At 40.0% G+C, this 25,117-nt stretch overlaps 1 protein-coding gene across 4 annotated transcripts in view; it reads right to left on the reverse strand.

Moving 5' to 3' along the window:
- LOC122564492 (E3 ubiquitin-protein ligase RNF38) overlaps positions 1-24,856 on the reverse strand; it is a 167,406-nt gene extending 142,550 nt beyond the window's left edge. Inside the window, exon 1 of one of the 4 annotated variants that reach the window (XM_043719481.2) lies at positions 24,682-24,856. Coding sequence is in view for 2 of the 4 variants with exons in the window: in XM_043719452.2 (XP_043575387.2) it covers positions 23,094-23,568 (475 nt within the window). In the remaining 2 variants the exon portion in view is untranslated. Of the gene's footprint in view, positions 1-23,093; positions 24,174-24,436; positions 24,476-24,681 lie in introns of those variants that run through there. The other 3 variants (XM_043719489.2, XM_043719452.2, XM_043719472.2) reach the window with 3 other exon arrangements.
- Positions 24,857-25,117: the final 261 nt, after the last annotated feature.

Below are 25,117 nucleotides of genomic sequence, written 5' to 3' on the forward strand. Positions count from 1 at the left end.
GCCACTGGTGTTGCTACACAGTTGCTGTAAGAAGAAATGAATTTACATACTTGAGGCATTGGAAAAAATTCTGGAACAGGATAAGGTGATATCAAAGGTGAATATTGGTAATATTTAAATTCTAATGAAAAATAGGCCAAAAATAGAACCAAAATTGGATTAGTAAAGGAAACAAAAATAGATCAGAAGGTGGGAAAGGTATAATAACCAACAATTGCCATCTGAAAGCAGAACAAGATGGAACAAAGCCATAACAGTACATAACACAAAGAGCAAAAGAGGTTACTGTCTAAAAGTGTGGGACTGCACTTTAGAGTCCACATGGCTATGATGTGTCTTATCAAAAGACAAGATGCTGAAAATGAACTTATACTTAGCTTTCTTGGAACACTGAATGAGGCAGAGGGCAGTGTAAGATCAAGGTGTGAAGTGTTAAAATAAGTTGAGAAGTGGAAACTCACACAATCTCTGCAGACTGAACAGAGTTACTTCACAAAGCAGTTACTCAACATACACTTGGCCTAAACAATGTAAAGCTGGTGGCATTACAATAGCAGTGACAGTACACTAAATTGAAAGAACTATATATAAAATCACCATTGCACCTCGGAAGTCCTTTTAAGGCCTTTCGAGGTGAGAAGAGGAGGGGAGGTTACACATCTCCTATGCTTACATGAAATGTTGCAGAAGGCTTGTTGGGAGACCAAAGAGTGGACAGGGGTTGCATGGAGGGAACTGATTTTTCAGAGGACTAAAAGCAATGAGGAGAGAATGAGAAAATGCGTTTGGTTGCAGCTGGAGATTATAAAAATGGAGGACAGAATGATCCATTTAATATGAAGGCTGTTGGGGTGAAAGGGAAGGATAGAGGAAATTTATCATGGCTGCAGGTGGGCAGGGAATGGGAAACAGCAGAAATGTGAGTTGGAGAAGATACATAGTCGAAGGTGCTGTTAATCACTGTGGGGAAAGACCATAAGACATAGGAGTGGAAGTAAGGCCATTCAGTCCATCGGGTCCACTCCGCTGAAAGAACTTTCAGTTGAGGAAAGACAAATGTATATTGTTATGCTCCCAATTGATGTTACTATTGGATAAATCAGATCCCAGAAAGAAATCTGGCTTGATAGATATTTTTTCCTTAATGTGGTTGTCTTTCATTGAAACATAACATACAATGCTGCAAATTTGCTTCTAACAATAAAACAGGTTTACAACTCGAGAAGAATATAAAAAAAACATGGTGCAGTTTGAAAGATTTCACAACACATAGTAAAATAAAGTCCCATTTACTTCCCAATGCCATTTTACTGTTTCTCAAAAGGAAAGAAAAAAATTTCCTTCCCTGTCCAATCCTCTGCTTTTGTTCACTGAGTTTTGTCCTATAAGCTGTCAAGTTTGACTCCTTGAATCCTCACACCATTGAGATTTTAGATTTTCTCAGCTCTGAATAACCAATGCACATTTCTAACCAAACACTCCAGGAAGCTTTCAGTCATCTACTCTCTTCCATACAGTTTAAGATCATGCTCCTGAAAAGACTTACCCAGTTAATTACTAAACTGCTTCACAAAAACAAAATACAGGGGATACCAACATCCAAAGGTCACTTGATTAAAAATTCCTAATTATACATGGTGAAGGCTGGTACAATTACAACATTTGGAAAGCATCTGGATGGGTATATGAATAGTAAGGGTTTAGTGGGATATGGGCCAAATGCTGGCAAACGGGACTAGATTCTTTAGGATATCTGGTTGGCATGGATGAGTTGGACCAAAGGGTCTGTTTCCATGTTATATATCTTTATGACTTGCTCTAGAACATTGCTTTAACGTAGTCAGGGCTCTACAGTAGCTATAGTTGCCTCAGAATTCATGACTCCAAAATTCCAGATTACGACCCTGTTTTTATTTTATTTATTTCTAGGAAGTGGGTGTCACTGGCTACACCAGTATTATCGCCCATCCTGATTGTCAAAAAGGCAGTTAAAAGTAAACTAGTATGCTGTGGGTCTGCAATCATGTGGACTAGAGCATGACTTCTTTCTGTTTACCACATTCCACTAGAATCTAACACAGAATATTTAGTAACATGGGCAGATTTATGCTTAACTGTATTTTCACATTAGAAATATCATCCCTATGTAAAAGTTCAAACAACATTAATTTATTGGTAACTTATCACCCCAGTCTGAAGGCTGACAATATCATTGCATCATATATTGTTTTTATTTTTCACAACATTAGATATATTTACCCCCAACAACATTGTTGGTGTCCTACATGATAAGACATTGTGGTTCAGCAGCTTTATTTCTTAACTGAAAACGTATTCTCCTGTAGAATTTTCATTACTGCAGCAGAATTAATAAATTACTACAAACATTAAAAACATAATTCATGAGATCTAACAAAAGTTTATGACAATCCTAAATATTCAAAAAGTTATAAAAATTGCAATTATTAACTTTACGAATGCAATTAATCATCTCTCCTAGGAATATTAAAGGCATCTCAAACAAAATGCAATATACAAACTGATATTTTATATTCAACCGGGAAAAATATTTAAATTTTAACTTTTGAGTATCTTCATATTATTATTCATTTATGCATTCCATTTAGGAATAATTCCTTTACCAACTTATTCACAGTTGTCATGGTGATTATCCACTGCTGTTCCAGAGATTGAGTACTTCATCTAATCTCAGTCAACAGCAAAACGAGTACAAATGTTCTAGCTACTGTGAGATTATGAAAAATTCAGGTCAGGTATTGTGCAGAACATTCCCAAACCTGCTGTTTTTGCTTGTATTGTATACGTCAGGTGCAAACCATCAAGAAATTATGGTCTGATTACAAAGAAGGGCAGGTTTAAGTTTTACATTTTTGTAGTACATCTGTTCATAGACACGACATACTGGAACAGCAGACTATATACTGTCTTTATACTTTTACAGTCAGTATTCTTAATAAAGAATATCAGGTAACAATATTCGTATGTTTGAATGGACATGGTGCAGTTACCAAATGTCAACACAGCACCAATTTTACCTAAATCGATTCTTAACAGTGCACGGCAAATATCCTTATAATGTTGCATTATTATCTTAAACCAAATAAAGTTTTCACCAAATAACTCTAATATGCTTGCAGCCAATTGTTTTCAGAGTTAGGGTCAAGAGTGGACCATTTGACAGCTTGAGGCTGTTCTGCTATTCAGATAATTCATGGTCAACCTATAACTGAATCCTTTTACCCATCTTGGTCCATGGCTTCTAATAGTCTCAGCTCAGAAAATAAAATATCAGTCTTATTTCTGAAATATTCAATTAACCTGGTCTCCGTTTTTGTTTTAATTATTTCATGATACGCGGATATTTTTATTGCCTATCCCTAGTGACTCCAGAGAAGGAGGTGATGAGCCACCTTCTTGAAACACTGCAAATGGTAAGAAATAGAAATCAAGAACTTAGGAACAGGCCAGTCAGCCCTGTGACCCAGCTCTACCATTCAATAGGCTGATCTGGTTGTGGTTTCAACTCCAGTTTCCTTCCTGTACGCTGTCTTGAATAAATTCAGTAACACACTCCCTACTATTTCGTTGGGGAGAAAGTTCTACTTTCTTATACTCTCTGTATGAAATGCTTCCCACCTTCAGACCTGAAGTGTCATCAAACTCTAAATTTATGATCATGTGTCCTTAGTCTGGAAATGCAATCAGAGAAAGGAACTGAATACGTAAATCATCTTAACATTTATCACTGTGCTATAAAGAATGCAAGACTAGTCAGGCTATGCAACCACTCATTATAATAAAACCCTCAAAACCCAAGTATTATTCTGCTAAACATGTGTTGTATTGTCTTCAGTAGCAATACAACTTCCTTAAGAAATGGTGCCCAAAACATAATGCAGTACACCAGATAAGGTCTCACCTGAGTTCTATATAATTAAGGCATAACTTTCACCCCATTATATACCAGCCTCATCGAAACAAGAATTAAATTCCCCAAGTCACTGATTGTTTTGTACCTATCCACTAGTTTCCAGCGACTTTTGTACATACATGCTCCTTGGAAGTTTCTAACTTCTTGATGTTCAGAAAAGATGTTTGCTTTTATTAATGGATGAGCTCATAGTCTCCCAAAATGAATTCCAACTACTTGCAAGTTTTTCCCTACTTGCTTAATTTACTGATATTTCTTTGCAAGACTCTGGTCTAATCTATATGACGTACAGTCCCAGCACTTGTTTTTAGTCCCCAAACCTGGATGAACAATTCTCTATTCTTTCATCTCAGTTACTGAAATATTGAAATAATATACTCTAGTGCAGATCTCTGGGAGACACCATTAATGATTTCCTACTGTTGGATGATATATTCATCATCCCAATCTCAGCCTCCTACCCAAGTCCATGCCCAGACAAAAAAAAATTCTGACCATGTGGAATTATATTGAATGCTTACTGGAAGTCCATATAAATAACACTCAACAACATCCTTTCACCTATCATATTGATGATCTCCTCAAAAAATTCAATGGTTAGTTAGAAATGATTTACCTTACACAAATCCATACTGGTTGTTTCTCATCATTCAAATTTTTCATCTACTTCTTTTAATATCCTTGGGTGGAAATCATCAGATCCTAAATATCTTTGTCCTCATTATTTATCCCATTATCTTTTTTTTTAAAGTTTTAAAAATCGAGTAAGTTCTTCATCGTGATTTTATTTTCAAATTTTCCTCATCTTGCTGGTATTAAAATTATGAAATTGAATTCAATCAGTAAGTCACAGAGATTTTAATATTGCCACAATTACATTGCAGTCAGTTGAGGTATTGTTGTACAAGTTAATTGTTCTTAAGGAGCTATGTTCTTGCTACATTGACTCAACCCATGATATGGGTGTTACATACAGTTTAATAGTATAGCAAGGAGCTCTACTCTATCCTTCAGAGGTAGCAAATGTCTGTACACCACCCCTTCATGCCTGACCAAATGTAGTTGTACTTATAGCTATCATGCAATAAATAAACAAACATTGTTATTATCTAAGAACAGTTCAGTTTCAGTTTCGATGGTGGTGTATCCTGTACCAAAAGAAAATCACGAGATAGGACTAAAACAAATCAAAGACAAAAGGAGGTTTGGTGGCAATAAACAACCTCAAAATAACCCTCACCCAGACCCACATACTGGTATAGGTGGCAAAAAGCACAAGGTACCAGAATGGTCAGATGTTAAAATGTCACACAGCTCGCTGAGCTTAGTTGAAATCAGCATCAGCTTTGTCTCAGTGGTAAAATTCAAACCAAAGTCAAAAGTGAATTCAAGTTCTGTTCTCAGAGACGGAATTCAGAACATAGGCAGATATGTTATGCACCATTATTAGAGATCTTTCAGAAAATATATGAAACCAAGGCTTCATCTACCCTCACGGTTGTGGATGATAGACCTTATTGCATGATTTAGAAAGCAGCAGTGAAATCCTCCCTAGATTTCTAACCAACTTTTATCCCTCACCAGCTTCACTAAGAACAGATTATCTGGTCATATCTCATCACTATATTTAAGACTTTTCTGTACACAGTAGCTATACTTGAAGTAATTAATTGGATATAAAATATTTGGGATGTAATGTGGCCCTGAAGGACACTGTCTAAAATAGTTATTTCAATCTTGAAAATTAGAATGGACAATTACATGATATTGTAGTTTAATTTCCATCACACTATTGTAGTGGCAGGAAATACTCTGGTGACATTATTACTTGCCTCTTTTGATATACTGTATTCATTTGGATTTCTATGTGGTCAAACACTACATGAAATTAAGTAACAGGCAATTACTGAAGCCAAAAGGTTGAAATCATTCTGAATCTGGACAAAACATGCTGGAGTTATTTGCAGTCCTGAAATGAAGATAGATGTTATTTAGTAAATTTTGAGAAGATTTGTAGCTCGGGTTGAGGAGCTGGAAGGTTCGTTTTCGGACATTTCATCACCATACTAGGTAATGTCAGTGAGTCTCTGGATGAAGCACTGGTGGTACGGCCCACTTTTTATTTATATGTTTAGATTTCCTTGGTTTGGTGATGTCATTTCCTGTTCTTTTTCTTAAGCGTGGTAAAATGGGATCCAAGTCAATGTGTTTGTTGATAGAGTTCCAGTCGGAATGCCATGCTTCTCGGAATTTTCATGCGTGCCTTTGTTTGGCTTGTCCTAGGATGAATGTGTTGTCCCAGTCGAAATGGTGTCCTTCCTCATCTATATGTAAATATTCTAGTGGTACTGGATCATGTCTTTTTGTGGCTACCTGATGTTCATGTATCCTGGTGGCTAGTTTTCTGCCTATTTATCCAATGTAGTATTTGCTACAGTTCTTGCAAGGTATTTACAAGTGCAGCCCATCAAATTTGAGCAGCACCTTGGCGAACATTTGGTCAATACATGAGGAAGGCATCATTCATTGATACTACTGTCAGCTTAGTACACTAGTCGTATGTGGGGAATTTGGAATTATATACCACAAATTATGATTACTGTTACACCTCTCCAAATTTCAGTCATAGAATACCTAAAGTCTGGATAGCCATATTAAATCTAGGCCTAATTTTTATTCCAAAAATAAATTTACTATGGCACAATCAAATTTACTCATCTTATTTCTGTTATAATCATTGTGATATAAACAGTTACATTTTTACAGAGATAGGATTGTAGCATTTTGATACCAGAAAGTGTTAATATTTGACTTTTTTAAATAAATTTCTGGACTTTAATTGGAGTATAGACAGAGCCACATTGTTTGTGGTTTAAGTTTTACCAGTCAGACTTCTTTTATTTACCAATCTGGTTGTTATCCAGTAAACATTACAAGTTAAATTGCCAGGCAAATATTTCGCTAGGAAACCTGAAATTTCTCATTCAAGGTAAAGGCATGTGACTGTGGTTACATTCTTTTATGTAGCTACCTATCATCTTTTTCAATTTCAACTGATTAGCATTTCAACTGATTGATAAAACCTTATGACTAAAGAAATTTTGTTTAATAATGACACAGCAAGGTATTTTTCTGAGCACCCCATGGTGAAAAAAAAGCTTTACGAAGAGCAATGATATATTTGGAGCATGTATTTTGAATTCAGTCCCTTAACTACGGAAAGGAATTGAAGGGAATCATACTGCAACTGGTCAGTATTTTTTTTTAACAAAAGCTTTTTTGAGTAAGTCACAGAGACAGCTAGCATTAGTTGTTGCATATGTCTGCAACAGCTGAGAACAGATATAAAATTCAAATAGATGAAATTGGGGAAAATAATAAAACTGTGAAAATACCAACTGTACAGTTCCAGTCAAATGCGATCTCACAGTTGAGCAAACTTCAAAACTTTAGCCAAACCACTGCTATAGGAGCAGGGGTCCACAATGTAGTCTACACAGAATAGAACTGCAGATACATTGGAATTTTAATGGAACATTGGTGATCCCTTCACAAACAATTCAATAGCAAAGCAAAGATAATTATTTCCATTGTTAATGAAAATAATTTTTTAATGGCATGCAGAGGCTAAGATGGAGTAATAGAAGTTGCTTTAACAATTCGGAAGAAGGGTTTCTAGACTCAAACATCTACTCCATTCCCAATCTGCAGATTTAGCTAAATCTCTCCAGCAATTTTAATATGGATTGGCTTCAAAATTGATTAATTCACATTTATTTGAGCGTAAAACTAAGCAGATCTTCTATTATCCACTAGCACTACAGGTATTTACTCCCAGAGTTGAGACATTTTGTGACGATAGAACTTTTCAAACATACTTTCTACAGTGGGAGAAAGTGAGGACTGCAGATGCTGGAGATCAGAGCCGAAAAATGTTTTGCTGGAAAAGCGCAGCAGGTCAGGCAGCATCCAAGGAGCAGGAGAATCGACGTTTCGGGCATAAGCCCTTCTTCACAAGGGCTTCCTGAAGAAGGGCTTATGCCCGAAATGTCGATTCTCCTGCTCCTTGGATGCTGCCTGACCTTCTGCACTTTTCCAGCAACACATTTTTCATACTTTCTGCAGTGTGTGGCTTGCTTCAGCTAAATATCAATACAGCTACATTTTAACTAAAAGCCACACTAATAAAACTCAGTCTCATAACACAGCTCAGGCAAGGCGTGACATCGCACTGGAATTTTATGATTAATCTATACATTTGCATGAACAACAAAATATTGACCCTGACTGTGATATGGTATTAAAATTCAAAGGATGAACATGAAATTGGGAGAGATAAAGAAGTCAAAACACTTTATGAATGCTATCAGCTCCCCATAGTGATACACGTGATCAGAGTATGCACTACTTTATAATAAAAGAAGCATTTGTGCCAGTTTTGAATAACATTGTGGCCACTGACTTCCAGGAAATATTTTATTCATATATTATTCCAGGGTATTACTGGTATTTTGGATAATGAATTAGCAAGGATCATGATACAAAATAATCTCATTTTTCTACAAGTCCTTATCCCCTGTTATCCACAACATACTATTCTTGCTTCGTTAGGTCAACCTCTATTTCTCAGACAAGATACCTTACAGGTATCTTATGACTGGGCTACAGAGATCAAAAAGCAATGATGCAACAGTGTTAAGATGCAGCTACACAGTACATGAAGAAAGAAGAAGAGAAATTAGCCTTCCAACAAAATAAATGAAGTCTGGCTCTGATTTAAAGGTAAAAGTTATAATGATTGCTATTTCATATATGTATGCTGCAGTGAATAAGTTCAATATTATTGAAAAACTTTGGCCAGAATGGAAAGAGGGAATCTACCTTGAAAATGCACAAAGTTGAATGCATCATGAAAACAAAAACCAGCTGCTAGCCTGATCATGAGGTCCTCAAAAGTTATCAGCATGGTAACATCACCAAAAATTTATTCTGAACATACACTCTAAATGGGTCAAATCAAAATTTGAGTCCAGCAAAAACTTATTAGCAACAACTAGTTGATGTAGCTACTTTCTGGAACATAAAAGTCTAGTGTGGAAGACGACTAAGATTGTTTAGAAACTACCGACAAACCTTGACAACAATTCACCATCAGAAAGTGGAACTAAATGAGAGCCCATTATGCCATATCAGCAATATGGATGAAACGTCACATGAATTTTGACATGCCAACAACTGAACTGGGGAATGGAAAGGTTTGAAAACAGTTCAAATGCGAAACCACAGGACACAAGCAGGCATGACTCACAGTGGTACTTGGCTACATGGCCAGAGGAACAAATTTAAAGCCAATGGTAATTTTCAAATGTAAAGCCATGCCAAAAATCAAGTTCCCTGCAGGAGCTTTTCTGCACTTCAATGGCAACAGTTGGATGGATGAGGATCAACAAAATATGAAATAGGTGTCCCTGTGGGTGACCTTGGCCTCTGCCATAACAAAATGCAGATTAGCAGGAAACATATGGCTTGAGTACCACATGTCCCACATAATGGACATGCAGAGTTCACTATCTGAAAATGTGTCTCAATAAAAACATTCAGGAATCATGTTCCTCCTAAAAGGAATAAGGGTTTGCTTAGAGGAAATAAAGCAGATTGGGGAAAAAAAAGGAAACCTTAGTTTGTGTAATCTCACCTCAATTATTGGACTCCAAAGGTTAAATTATTTCATTAAATATTTGCTGCACTCTTTCCAGCTTGTCAGTACTCATAACTGGGATCTTTGATAAAATTTGATAAGGATTAGCACTCTAAATTTTGAATAAAAATGATACTAATGAACTAATAGGTTACTACCACCACATTTCAGTAGTTGAATACCAAGAAATCCATAGCTGTCAGTACAATATCGATAACCAACAAATGCTGCAATTTACTTCAGTAAAATTCCAAGAAACTATTATGATCCTAAACGTATTCCACATATTTACGAACTTTTCAACATCTGCATTTGTGATTCCTGCAGGTCAGTTTGCAGAGTCAAAATAATTCCGACGACTGTGCTGTACATCTCTATAACTCTATGACTTTTGCAAAAATGACAAAGGGACATTACTAAAAGTGACAAATCTTTGCTTCTTAAAAACTGAAGAATCCTACTTTCATGCAAACTGAACATGAACATTGCTATTCTAGGAATTCCAATGCAAATAAGAATTCTAAGTTTAATTTCCATTTAGGCTTTTAAAGATATTGAATTAAAATTACCAAACGAAATCTAATTATGTACAATTGATGTTTACTGAATCACTTGGTCTGAAATAAAAACACTATCTATTAAAAATAATCAGTTTGCTCTCAATATTTAATCAAAAGGTTATGAAAAGAGGCAATTGACCACATTTATGGTCAGAAAATGTTTATCATAATCTAAAAGCTCTTAACAAACTGGTGGCAGAAAAGATAAGGACAAAATAAGGCTGTCATATTAGTGTGCCTTCTTGTTTGGGTAACAGCAAACCCTCTGCTTATTTCTAGCAGTTCACATTTTGTCTAACTTGGCATCTTCTGTTCTTTTATGCTTAAAATTCATGTCAGTGTGACAGAATGTCTACTGGGATTTATCTCTTTCCAGCATTCCAAAAACAAAATGGTAGCCACTCAAATTCTTAACTATTTCCTGCAGTCTGCTCATTGATTCTCTGAACTGCTGTTTATTTATTCTTAGACTGGGCTGACACCTTTCAGTTTTGACAGTAAGTTTGTACACCCAAAATGCTAACTTTAATATTACTTTAACTCTGGACTTGCAATATTTGCAAGATTGCTTTTAATTTGCTTTAGTAAGGGAATTTTTTAAACAAGACTTTTATGTAGATTCTCATTTACAGAGATACACACCACAAACCAGTCTGTGAAACAAGATCCTCATACAAAAAGAGCAGTCACATATCTGAAAATAATGCGAAGAGATGCAGGAAGCTGGGCGGGGGTTGAGTTACTGAAAAAGAGTATTTTATGTATTAGATGAGTACTAGAAATACAAACACACTTGTAGAGAACAGGCTGATATATATGCATCATGTACTATACAGTAAATCATATCCTTGTTAGTTTGCCAACTTTAAATTTCCAGGGTAAAGAATCATTAAAAACAAACTAGATGCAAAGTAATTTGAAACCTCATGCTTCAAAAGCTGATCACGTGATTATTGAATTCATGACACCACACGGCATCACAGAAATGGTATTTCAGAAAGTGGCACATAGAACTTTCTAAAGTGGTATTAGTCATTTAGATACTTCCAACATTCAGCAATGCTAGAGGACTCCTTATTCCCCTATCCCCAACTGGTTTCAGGAGACCAGAATATCCATAGCAAGGTGTTTTCAATCAATATGCCCCAAATTAAATTGGCTAAAGCAAAACAAACATTCTTTTTATTAAGTGTTCAAAAACAAACAAATGGTTGTTTTCTTTTCATGAAATTGCAAATAAGTAGTTAATGGTTTGTTCTTTATTAAATGTGTTCTGAACACATATTAATATTGAAAAGCTAAAGCTTGTAGCAGATGGAGCAGAGAAAGATATAACGATTTTCATGATTTTGAGATCATGACAATAATGAGTTACTGTAGAGAATTGTGCAAGGATTCTTGGTTCCAGCATCATGGTAATGAAAGGAGGACCAATCTCTAGGTCAGTAAGCTTAAACAGACAAGGACCAGAACAATATTCAAAGTAATCCTAGAACTCTGTGGGAAGCTAGGGAAGTGATTGCTGGGCCTCTTACTGAGATATTTGTATCATCGATAGTCACAGGTGAGATGCCGGAAGACTGGAGGTTGGCTAACGTGGTGCCACTGTTTAAGTAAGGTGGTAAGGACAGCCAGAGAACTATTAACCAGTGAACCTGACGTCGGTGGTGGGCAAGTTGTTGGAGGGAATCCTGAGGGACAGGATGTACATTTATTTGGAAAGGCAAGGACTGATTACGGATAATCAACATGGCTTTGTATATGGGAAATCATGTCTCACAAATTTGATTGAGTTTTTTGAAGAAGTAATTTTTTAAAGATTGATGAGAGCAGAGCGATAGATGTGATCTATATTGACTTCAGTAAGGTGTTCGACAAGGATCCCCATGGGAGACTGGTTAGCAAGGTTAGATCTCATGGAATACAGGGAGAATTCGCCATGTGGATACAGAACTGGCTCAAAGGTAGAAGACAGAGACTGGTGGTGGAGGGTTGTTTTCAGACTGGAGGCCTGTGACCATGGAGTGCCACAAGGATCGGTGCCTAGTCACTACTTTTCATCATTTATATAAATGATTTGGATGTGAACATAAGGGGTATAGTTAATAAGTTTGCAGATGACACCAAAATTAGAGGTGTAGTGGACAGCGAAGAAGGTTACCTCAGATTACAACTGGATCTTGATCAGATGGGCCAATGGGCTGAGAAGTGGCAGGTGGAGATTAACTTAGACAAATGCGAGGTACTGCATTTTGGAAAGCAAATCTTAGCAGGATTTATACACTTAATGGTAAGGTCCTAGGGAGTGTTGCTGAACAAAGAGACCTGGGAGTGCAGGTTCATAGCTCCTTGAAAGTAGAGTCATAGGTAGATAGGATAGTGAAGGCGGCATTTAGGATGCTTTCTTTTATTGGTCAGAGTATTGAGTACAGGAGTTGGGAGGTTATGTTGCGGCTGTACAAGACACTGGTTAGGTCACTGTTGGAATATCACGTGCAATTCTGGTCTCTTTCCTATCGGAAAGATGTTGTGAAACTTGAAAGGGTTCAGAAAAGATTTACAAGGATGTTGCCAGGGTTGGAGGATTTGAGCTATCGGGAGAGGTTGAATGCTCAGGCTGTTTTCCCCAGAGCATCAGAGGCTGAGGAGTGACCTTATAGAGGTTAATAAAATCATGAGGGGCATGGATAGGGTAAATAGACAAAGTCTTTTCCCTGGGGTGCAGGAGTCCAGAACTAGAGGGCATAGGTTTAGAGTGAGAGGGGAAAGATATAAAAGAGACCTAAGGGGCAACTTTTTCACACAGAGGGTGGAACATGTATGGAATGAGCTGCCACAGGAAGTGGTGGAGGCTAGTACAATTGCAATATTTAAAAGGCATCTGAATGGGTAAATGAATAGGTTTGGAGGGATATGGGCCGGGTGATGGCAGGTGGGACTAGATTGGGTTGGGATATCTGGTCAGCATGGACGAGTTGGACCGAAGGGTCTGTTTCCATGCTGTATATCTCTATGACTCTACTGGTTATAGAGACAACAAACAGAAAAGTGATACTCCAATGGAGAGAAATGTTAAAAACTTGAACCGAGAGTCAAAGAACAAGATTTTTCTTTATTCCTATCCAGGATATGAAGATGCTGACAAAGGCTTCACAGATATCTGGTCAGCATGGACGGGTTGGACCTAAGGGTCTGTTTCCATGCTGTACATCTCTATGGCTCTATGACTCTATACAGAGATTCAGAATGGATTAAAATTAAAATTGGCTTTATTGTTACACGCGTACAGTGACAAGTTTAGCAGTCGCCACTTAGGGTGCCATATTAGCTTCATAGATATCTTGGTATAGATTAAGTACAAATTCTTAAAGAAAATTAGAAAAACAAAGAAATAAAACATCTACCATTACAGACCTTCGTGCCACCTTAGGTACAAAAATACAAAATTAAAAGGAATAAATTTTTATTTCTTTATTTTCCTAATGTTCAGAATTACAACCCAGTCCGTGCCAGCACGTAGCCTCCAGATGGCATGAGGCTTCATCTCGAGGCCAGGAGTCAATGTTGAGGCCAAGATGTTATACAAACAGCATGCAACAAATTGAACTGGAGGCTGTTTGAACAGTGAAGATGTGGAGGTGCTATTTGAGGCTAAAAAAGGAGATAATGAGGCAAGAACATAGACAGATGAAGGAGGATTAAGGGTAAAGCCACTGATAGCAAGAGATGAGAGCTTCTACTTAGATTTGAGCATAATAAGAAACTAGGCCTTTGAACACCTGAAGCAAATGAGATTTTTATTGCTTTGTTGCAGTGATGGAGGAGATCAGGGTATAGTGATTCAGTTATTGCACAGGGGAACTGCAAACATACAGCAATAAAGGTTTCATTTTATCAGCTTGAAAGTTTATGAACTGTACAATAAGATACTAAAAGAACTGTATTTCTGTCAAACTTGAATTTAACTTTTGGAATTATGGACGTGAATCTCACACACACTCACAAATAAACAAAATTCACTCAATGAAACTGCTAGCATGGAAGAATCAATATCCTAAGAAAGTTTACAAATTTTAAACTGAAATCATGGCTAATGTACAGGCAATCTTGCGGCACAGTGGGCAAAGACAAAAACTTGGGATTCAAATCCCACCCCAGGACCTGATAACACACGGAAGTGCGTTTGTAACGCAGACAAACAGGTTAATATCAACTTGTGAATTCTTTTAACAGATGTCAATGGCAGAAGTGAAGAGTGAGTCCTGGCAAGCTATGTGATAAGACAACTTGAATCTCTGCTATCATTCTCCTTAGCTCCTGACAACAACCACACATTAACTGCACATTGCCACAACCACTTAGAATCCTTAGAGGAAAACGTTGCTCAAGAAGTAGATGGCTGGTACAGGTCAGAATGGTGTCAACAGCTTGGGGTTCAATTCCTATCCCAGAACAATTGCCTTGTTACCCTAATAGTGGAGGAGATTACAGTGCTGTGAATCGGGTCTGTCTTTACATGGAAACTGAAGAAAAAGAATTATGGATATATAAAGGAAATGAAATCCAAGGTAGGAACAACTAAGCTATAAATAAGGTGCCTGTCAGAAATACTCAACAGATGCTAGTCGTACACACTAAATACTACCTGTAATGAAAAAGGTTATTCAAATATAGATACATTTTTGTGATCTTCTTTCCAGTTTAACCCCGGTTGCTTCTTCCATGCAAATTTTCACTCTCCAATAAGCAGCAAATAACTTACGCAAGTGGCCATACATGTGCACAGACAACAAATGTTCACAGGCTGCAAGTACACCATGTGGGCTAGATCCAGTCTATTTCTTTTTATTCACCTACAGAAGGTAGACATTGCTGGTTCGGCCAGCATTTATTGCCCATAGCTTAGGAAGGGAGTTCTCGGATTTTGACAGCGCCAATGAAGGTGATATTGTTCCAGGTTAGAATAGTGTGTGCCTGAGAGAGGAAATTACAGGTATTGGATGCCCTTTTCCTTACTGTTGTAAAAAGGCTTCAGATTTGTAAGGAGTTGTCGGTGAGTCGGACATCATACACGCTGTTGCCACTGTACGTCAATGGTGCAGGAAGCAAATGCTGAGGGCAATGGGTGAGGTGAATGGTGTTCACCTTAGTGTGTGTTGTTGGAGCTGCATTCATCTAGACAAGTGGACAATATTCCATCATATTCTTTAGTTATGCCCAGTAAATGGTGGCCATGCTTTACTGAACTAGGTGGCATGTTACTGGCAGCATGGTGCCTGGATTGTGGCCTGCTTTTGTAGACTGTGTATATACTGTTTGTACAGTTCAGCTCCTAATCAATGATACCCCAGGATTTTGACACGGTGGTGGTAGCTTCTTGGATTGCTGCAATCCATTTGGTATAAGTACAGCCACAATGCTATTAGGGAGGAAGTTCCAAGATTTTGATCTAGTAACACTGAAGAAACAGAAATATATTTCAAGGTCAGGATGGTGAGTAGCTTGGAGGGGAATTTGCAAGTGATGGTGTTCCCATGTATTTGCTTCTAGAGGGCACTGCTCATGAGTGAAAGCTGCTGTTAAGCAACCTTAGTGAATTTCTGCAATGCATTGCGTAGATGGTATATACTGCTGCCACAGAACGTTGACAGTGGAGGAAATTAATGTGGAGGAGATTACACTGTTCAGGCAAATGGAGAGGATACCATTACATTCCTGACTTGTGCCTTGTAGATGGTTGGGGAGTTGGGAAGTGAGATACTTCCTGCAGGATACCTAGCTTTTGAATTGCACTTGTAACCATAGTATTTATATGGCTTGTCCAATTCAATTTCTGGTCAATGCTAATCCCTCAGGATGTTGATAGTGGGGGAGCAGGGTTCAGTGATAATTATGCCAGTGAATGTCATGGGAAGATGGCTGGATTCTCTTTTGTTGGTGATGGTCATTGCCTGCTACTCGTATGGTGCAGATATCATTTGGTACTGGTCAGCCCTTGTCTGGTTATTGTCAAGGTTTTGCTGCATTTTGACATGGACTGCTTCAGCATCTAAGGAGTCATGAATGGTGTAAATATTGCACAATCACCACCAAATAAACTCCACTTCTGACCTTATGATGGAGAGATGGCAATTGATGAAGCAATCGAAGATGGTTGGGTTTCGGACACTCCTCGGAGGATCTTTTACAGAGATATCCTGAAATTTATATGTAATGGGCCAGACCAGGCCAAACTCCCTCAAAATAGATTAAAGCAGCTTAGATCTTAACTTTTTATTATTTTAGCGGTAAGTGTAAGGCATTGTGTTCCAGATGCAATTTGATTGGTCAAACTTTAAGCAAAACAAACTATTTTATAGAGCAGTTGAAATGCAAACAAAATAAAAATAAAAGAATTGGCTTAACTGCAACTATTGGAGTGATTAACAAAATGATATATAAGCTACTACTAATTAACTGTTCCAATATAGGAATACCCCATAAACACACCCTTAGCAAAGGCAAATTCAGTAAAATAGATTGTCTTGCATGCAATTCTAGCAGTAGGAAGAGAATCCCAATTTTTAGCTGTAACAGAGAGAGGGATAAGAGCTACCACATCCAGCTTCAAGATCCCAGCAACTGTAGACAGCCTTAAACTAAAAATCCTGGTTCTGTAGACCTTGACCCCACCCATTCAGACCACTTCTATCGTTTCAACTTTTTAAAAACCCCAATGCCTCACAAGCTGTTTACTTTATTAGCTCAGAATAGACCGCTCGATTCCCGTCTGACCCATTCTTCACAAAAAAAACTAGGACAAAAGTTATAATATTGTCACAAAGATGACTGATCTCCAACAACCACAACCATGGGGGTGGGGAGAAAGTAGCATAGAGTACAATAGATGAATGGGGGGGTGGAGGTGATAGGTCAGAGAGGAGGGTAGGGGAAGGTAGCAAAGAGTACAATGGGTGAATAGGGGTGGGGATGAAGGTGATAGGTCAGAGAGGAGGGTGGAGTGGATAGGTGGAAAGGAATATAGGCAGATAGAACAAGTCATGGGGACAATGCTGAGCTGGAAGTTTGGAACTAGGGTGAGATGGGGGAAGGGGAAATGAGGAAACTGGTGAAGTCCACATTGATGCCCTGGGGTTGAAGTGTTCCGAGGCGGAAGATAAGGCGTTCTTCCTCCAAGCGTCGGATGGTGAGGGAGCGGCGGCAAAGGAGGTCTAGGACCTCCATGTCTTCGGCAGAGTGGGAGGGGGAGTTGAAATGTTGGGCCACAGTGCGGTGTGGTTGATTGGTGCGTGTGTCCCAGAGATGTTCCCTAAAGTGCTCTGCTAGGAGGCGTCCAGTCACCCTCCCGTCGTGGCACCTTCCCTGCCACTGTAGGAATTGCAAAACCTGCACCCACACCTCCTCCCTCACCTCCATCCAAGGCCCCAAAGGAGCCTTCCACATCCATCAAAGTTTTACCTGCACATCCACTAATATCATTTATTGTATCCGTTGCTCCCGATGCAGTCTCCTCTACATTGGGGAGACAGGATGCCTCCTAGCAGAACGCTTTAGGGAACATCTCCGGGACACCCGCACCAATCAACCCCACTGCCCTGTGGCCCAACATTTCAACTCCCCCTCCCACTCAGCCGAAGACATGGAGGTCCTGGACCTCCTTCACCACCGCTCCCTCACCACCCGACGCCTGGAGGAAGAACGCCTCATCTTCTGCCTCAGAACACTTCAACCCCAGGGCATCAATGTGGACTTCACCAGTTTCCTCATTTCCCCTTTCCCCACCTCACCCCAGTTCCAAACTTCCAGCTCAGCACCGTCCCCATGACTTGTCCTACCTGCCTATCTTTCTTTCCACCCATCCACTCCACCTTCCTCTCTGACCTATCACCTTCATCCCCCCCCCCCCCATTCACCCATTGTACTCTATCCTACTTTCTCCCCACCCCCACCCTCCTCTCATTTATCTCTCCACCCTGCAGACACTCTGCCTCTATTCCTGATGAAGGGCTTTTGCCCGAAACGTCAATTTTCCTGCTCCTTGGATGCTGTCTGAACTGCTGTGCTTTTCCAGCACCACTCTAATCTAGAACAAAGAATAAATGTATGTTTCTTGAGTTGAAAAACTGTAATTAGCAGAATACCACACAGATCAGTGCTTAGGACTCGAATATTTGGGTTCAGAAAAGATTTACAAGGATGTCGCCAGGGTTGGAGGATTTGAGCTATAGGGAGGCGCTGAACAGGCCGGGGCTGTTTTCCCTGGAGCATCGGAGGCTGCGGGGTGACCTTATAGAGGTTTACAAAATTATGAGGGGCATGGATAGGGTAAATAGGCAAAGTCTTTTCCTGGGGTCGGGGAGTCCAGAACTAGAGGGCATAAGTTTAGGGCGCGAGGGGCAAAATATAAAAGAGACCTAAGGGTGGTACGGGTATGGAATGAGCTGCCAGAGGAAGTGGTGGAGGCTGATACAATTGCAACATTTAAGAGGAACCTGGATGGGTATATGAATGGGAAGGGTTTGGAGGGATATGGGCCGGGTGCTGGCAGGTGGGACTAGACTGGGTTGGGATATCTGCTCGGCATGAAAGGGTTGGACCGAAGGGTCTGTTTCCATGCTGTACATCTCTATGACTCTATAATCTATCTGAAGGGTTTTGATGAAGGGATCAAATGATGGTTGCTAAAATTTGCTGATGACGCAAAACTGGTAAATTGTGAAGACTGTACAGGGACAGCAAAGGAATACAGGTAGGTTATGTGAGTGGGCAAAAAATTTGCAAGATGGAGCATAACGTAAGAAAATGTAAGCTTATATACTTTGACAAGAATAGAAAAGGAGCATGTTGGTTAAGTGGAGAGGCACTGCAGAAATCTGTGATACAGAGAGATTTGACTGTCCTTGTACGTCCATCACAAGAAGCTAGCTTGTAGGTAAAGCAAGGGTTTGGGCAGGCAAATTTAGTGTTGGCCTTTACTACAAGGAGAATGAATATAAAAGTCACAATGTGCTGGTAGATTCAGTTGTACTGAGCTGCCGTGAAACCACATTTGGACTACTGGGTAAAGTTTTGTTTTTTTTCCCACTTAAGCAGTGATATAATTTTATTGGAAGCAGTTCAGAGAAAGTTCACATGGCTTGCTCCTGGTACAAAGGAGTTGTCTTATGAGATAAAGTTGAATATAATGTATGCTAATTGGCATTCAGAAAAATTAGTGGGCAGTTGATCTTATGAAAGAGAGGAATTGACAGGGAAACACTGAGAAAATGTTAAGGCCATCAGATCGTCCATGATCTTACTGAGTGGCAGAGCAGGCTCAAGGGAGTCAAATGGCCGATACCTGCTCCTATTTCTTACAATCATATTATGACTTGAACATTCTAAAGCTCTCCTGTCTCCTGACTAATGTCCTATTTTTATGCTTTGTAAACTTCAGTTCATAATAATCTGACACACAGACACAATCAATACTAGATTCTAATAAGGCATTAAGTATAAAAATCTCATCCCCACATTTAAATTCCTTTCTGATATCCTTCTCTATCCCCCTTCTGCTTTACAACACCATACCTGTGGCTCTGTCCTTCCATAACTCTCCGCTGAACCACATTTGACAGTTTATGTACCTTCACCTTTCTTCATCCCAACGGGGGGGCAGTTTTTAACCGCACAGCTCCACATATTGGAATTTCTGCTCGAAAATTCTCCAACCCTGAAATCCAAATCTGAGCAAATGTTTAAGTGCTCGCTCTCTTCCATAGTATATTTTTGGACTGGCATCCAAATATTGCCTATGCTTTGGAATGCTTTTCTAATGTGCAGGCATTACACAAATACAGGTTTCTACTACTGCTTCTGGTCATCACAAAAACAGGATTAGCATCACTTATGTTACAGCCAATCAAAAAATCCCTGCAGTGTGAAAACAAGCCATTCAGCCCTTCAAGTCCACACCAACCATCCAAAGAGCATCCAAACCCCCTCACCCTATTACTGTAACCCTGCATTCCCCACGGCTAATCCACCTAGTCTGCACATTCCTTGTCACTACATTTCCCTGGCCAATCCACCCGACTTGCACATCTTTGGATTGCAGGGGAACATCAGAGCACCTAGAGGAAACCCATGCAACCACAGGGGGAATGTGCAAATCTCCACACAGTCAATTGCCCAAAGCTGGAATTGAACCAGGGTCCTTAGTGTTATGAGACAGCGATGGTAACCACTGAGCAATTGTGCCATCCCAATCAACCAAGTAAATTGGGTTAAAGTGTACAGTATAACTTTGGCCAAGGACAACACTTTTATAATACTCCTTGTATGAGTCATTACCTCTAGGAAAAAAAGAAGAAATTAATTTGAAAGGTGAAATAATTAAAATCTGAACAGCTCTTGCTACTGCTACAGTATGCTCCAATTCAAAATTATTTATGCAGTAAAAGTGGAATTAAGCAATAATTTGATCTTGCAAACAAAAGAGTTCAGTGCCAAATAAATTGAATAATCAGATCATTTGAATTAAGCAACTTTAAACAGAGATAGGATTACGTTCAATGTGGTTGAATAGGGTAAATTGTGATTGCAGGTTTTCATCATGCTGTAACATGATCCCAGTTGTTAGATAGCATGCAAAGGAAAAGCCAACATACACTCATTGTTATGCTTCAATTAAGCTGGTAAACATGTATTTTTTTTAAAAAGCATCAACTCCATGTTGGGTGCAGTCCCTGACTATTGACCCCATCCTTAGCTGAGGACTCCCACAGACAACATCATCATCAATGGAGGAACTAACACATGACATACTGGAAATAAAACCAGGAACCTCACTGATCTGTATAACACAGCAATTATTTGCTAAGCACAGAAAAGCCAACCCAACCATTTTTGTCAAATAAGTTTGCTTCAAAACCAGCAGTTCTATGTTTGGAATTGAAATCAGCAGAGCGATCAAGTTAATGATCATTGGACCAGTCTTGACAATTATTTACTTGATTCACAAAATGCAGCAAACCACTTGCTATATTGTATCAAAACCAAAATCTGGCACTATGCACTGGTGACAGGTTATATTAACATCCAGTCTTATGACATCTTTCAGGCTACAAACTATGGTTTCAGTTTGGATTGTCAAAGTGCAAAACAACATATGTCTCAAGTCAGCTCTGCACAGGGAGAAGTTTTTAATTCAAACAAAAGTTTGCCTGAATCCATCAGGAATCACTGTGCATAGTTATTTGTAAAGCACCTTTGTGAACTGTGTTACCAAATGGGAATATGTAAAAGTGGAAGGCTGAAGAAGAACTGACAACACAGTAATGGAAATAATGACTGAAATCAAAACAAGGTAAGCAGTTTGAATTGGTTTTGAATGGACAGTAGTTAACAGAATATTGCAGAATTAAATGTAACCCAACAGTCAAAATAGATTAATGTAACAAAAAAAAATTCTTACGTTCCAAACATTTTCATGGTGTTACAGGTTATAAGTTCAAAAAAAATACAAATACGAACTGTCTGCTTTCACAAATTAGATGATAATTGGTGATCAGGAACAAAACCCATTGATATCAAGTTGCAGAAGCACCCTTACCACTTATAAAAGCTGAACAGCTTCATGTAAGTTTAATCTAAGTGACTCTATCTTCTATGAACTTAATTATTTACAGCTGTAAACAGAATGATTGGAATAACAGGAGTTGATTTCTGTTACTCAGGTAAATGTAAGCAACTTCTGTTTAAAATTGCCATCAATCCTACAGTATTCCCCTTTCTGAACAGATACCTCTCTCCTTTAGTAAGAACAAAAGCAACATATTGAAGATTTAGGATGTGATATCTGATGAAAAGATGACAAAACATTAGTTGCCTTTGTCTCTCCCCACAAATTCTGCCTGACTTGCATGTTTCCAGCACTTTTTAAAATTTGTTTATCTACTGTTGATTGGTTTTAAATCTGTCTTAATTCAAATCAAATTATGTTTCCTCTGTCTTTCCTGGCATAACTTTGCTCCCAGTCAAACATCTTGATTTTATAACTCATTCTTCGCTTTCAAGTCCCTCTGTGGCCTCACCCCTCCCTATCTCTGCATCTTCCTGAACTCCACAACTCTGTTAGAGAATTGTAGTTCTAATACTGGCCTCTTATGGATTATCATTTTAACTTGCTTCACCATTACTGGCTGTGCCTTCATGTACATGTCCTAAACTCTGGAATACCTTGTTTTATTTCTCCACCTTGTTTCCTCCTTTCAGTCAGTCCTTAAAAACCCACTGCTTTGACCAAGTTTTTAGTTATTTGATGAAAAATTTCCTTATATGGCTTAGTGTGATATTTTTCGTGATGTGCCTGGAGACATTTAACTATTTTAAAAAAGGTGTTTTAGTTGTAGATGTCTCAAAAATCCTTGCAATATCTCCAAAAATGGTTGAGGTTTATTTCCTTAATACTAAACCCCTCCCTCCTAAATTCAGAGAGGGGAGGAGGCTTTTGATTCACGACACCGTTTTATCATGAGCTTCCACATAAATCAGCCCTTTCCCAATGATCAACGATTCTGAGCAACTATCACACCTCCAGACCTGGACATTGATTATCTAGTGTACCAATCTCTCCCACTAAGACAGCTTTACCAGTTTGTATTTTTAACATTGGGCCAAGTCTGGAAACATTTCCAAACGATCTTATTTTCCATCACAAGGGCAAATAATGTTCTGATATCACACACACGCGTCTGCCTTTCGTACTGCCTCCCCCAGTCGACCCCAAACCAGCGGCGCAGCAACTACTGAAAGTTACTGAACGCTCCAGCTCGTTGGCACCCGGGGTCCGCCCCTTTCCACGTCTCTATAATTAAGTGATTATTAAGGCCATGCGGTTTACCTGTTGGCCGGGCTGCTCCAGTTGCGATGTCCGTGGCCCCTTGCCCTAGAGCTGGATTGTTTCCGTGACTTTGGCCGCCTGTTTGAGCCTGGTGCTGGAGCTGGAGCTGGAGCCCGCCCGCCCCCGCTTGGCCGCAGTAAGGCCAGTTGGAGTTGCCGCTGAATCCCGACCTGGATCTGCTCCTGGTCCGGGGCGGTTCCAGGAGAGGGTGCGGGCCGGCCTGGGGGAACCTGCTGACACTGCCGGCGCCCCTGTCCCACGGTTCGAGGCGCGGAACCAGCTCCGAGTGTGGGCTGCCCAGCGCCAGTCTGCCCCCTCCTGCGGCTTCTTGGCTGCTGGGCGGCCGCGGCTCCTCCGCCGGTGCAGCCTGTTCGCGGCCCCCGCTGCCGTCTTTGGGTGGAGCGGACTGTCCGGCCCGCAGCCGCGGGTACAGACACGGCTCTTGTGCCGAGTGAGAAGTGGAAGCGATCGGCATCTACTGCAGCTGCCGAAGGAGGGGGTGGGGGAAGGTATATCCGGGGAGGAGGAGGAGGGCTGGCTCCCGCGATCCCCAAGTTTGCAGACTTTGTTATCACAGTCGCCGCGGTTTGATACAATAACCGAGGCCGAGGAGGAGGAGCAGGAGGCCGCTGCCGCTCCCCCTCTCCACAGCCAGCGAGGCCGCCGCCGCCGCCTACACTTCACTCCCTTCGGGCCCCAGGAGCAGAGCGAGGCCGCTGGGGGTCAGGTCCCGGGCTCCAGGCTGCCCCAGTCGCTTGTTTCACCGCCCCCGCCCCCAACCTCTTCGATCGTGCTCGACGACTGCAACAAAACGTCAACAAGTTTCTGTAATCTGGTCTTTTTTTCTCGCTCTCCTCCTTCTTCTTTCCTGTGTTTATTTTGAGGAGGTCGGCTTGTTTTGATTTTTGTTTCTCTTCCTCTTTCTCTCGCTGTCTTGTGCCGGGGGCCGGGTTATTTACAGCGGCCTCATGTGCTGCTGACTCAACCCGCTCTCATGGGTTGCCTTCCTCGCCAGAGGGAGGGGAGGAATAAATAAATGATTTGAGTCACCGGCTCTGAAACATTCACATTCCCCTCTTCCCCAAACAACACGCAAAACACAACACCCCCAAGACGTCTGAACTTCATTCAAACGATATTTTACCCCAAATCCGCATCTGAAACGGATCCAAACCCCACGCCAGTTTTTGACTCCATTCTAATCCAAATCAACCTCTGACCCTATTCTAAAATACATCCAAATCCTGACACAAGTGTATAAATTCTTAACCCAAACCTGTTTCAGTCCCTGGTTCAATATTAAACTCCATTTAGCCCAATCCAAACCTAGATTAAAACCCTACCTTAAACCAACTCCTAAAACCAATTCATTGCAAAGGTTTACATGATGTGTGGGGAGGAGAGGGATTGGGTTGTCTGTGTGTGGGGCTGACCACCCCTCACTATGTGCGGTCTTTACTGGAATTCTCGTAGAATAGGTGCAACACTTGGAATGAATGTGAAGGAGATCAAAGCGCTTTCATCTGCAGACTCAACCCATCAAACCAAGACGACACCAGCAGCAGGAAATGAGACATCGGCAACTCACAATTGTGACTGCACCAATCATACGTTACACGTCGCTCGGCTGTTTATTTTCTTTCTCCGGTTTATTCGATTGATGGTCCGTAAAAGAAATATAGACGCACAAAGGTTTTTTTCCCCCCAGCTGTCCCGTCTCTTTATTAGTTAGCCTGTCAATTTCGAAGGCTATGATCGACTGTTTGATGTCGATTGCGCCAGGCTTGGCTCCGCTAGAGGAGAACTGAGCAACGCAGCTGCCAGTTATTTACTAACATAGGTAAAGTCGGGGGTGGGGTGTGACTGCTCAGAGCAGCTGACCAATGGGGTGGTTAGCGAATTGATGTTTGAATCCTTTTGTTTCATTAGCAAAGAAAAAGACACAAGCCTTGCCAATGGATGACTGTTCTGGTTACATCGATGAGTAACTAAATCCCCTTTGTAGTTGGACCTTTGGTTTTATT

This window comes from Chiloscyllium plagiosum, unplaced genomic scaffold (genome assembly GCF_037043375.1).
Source record: "Chiloscyllium plagiosum isolate Xiang-an unplaced genomic scaffold, Cpla_swu_hap1 HiC_scaffold_2, whole genome shotgun sequence".
NCBI lineage: Eukaryota > Metazoa > Chordata > Chondrichthyes > Orectolobiformes > Hemiscylliidae > Chiloscyllium > Chiloscyllium plagiosum.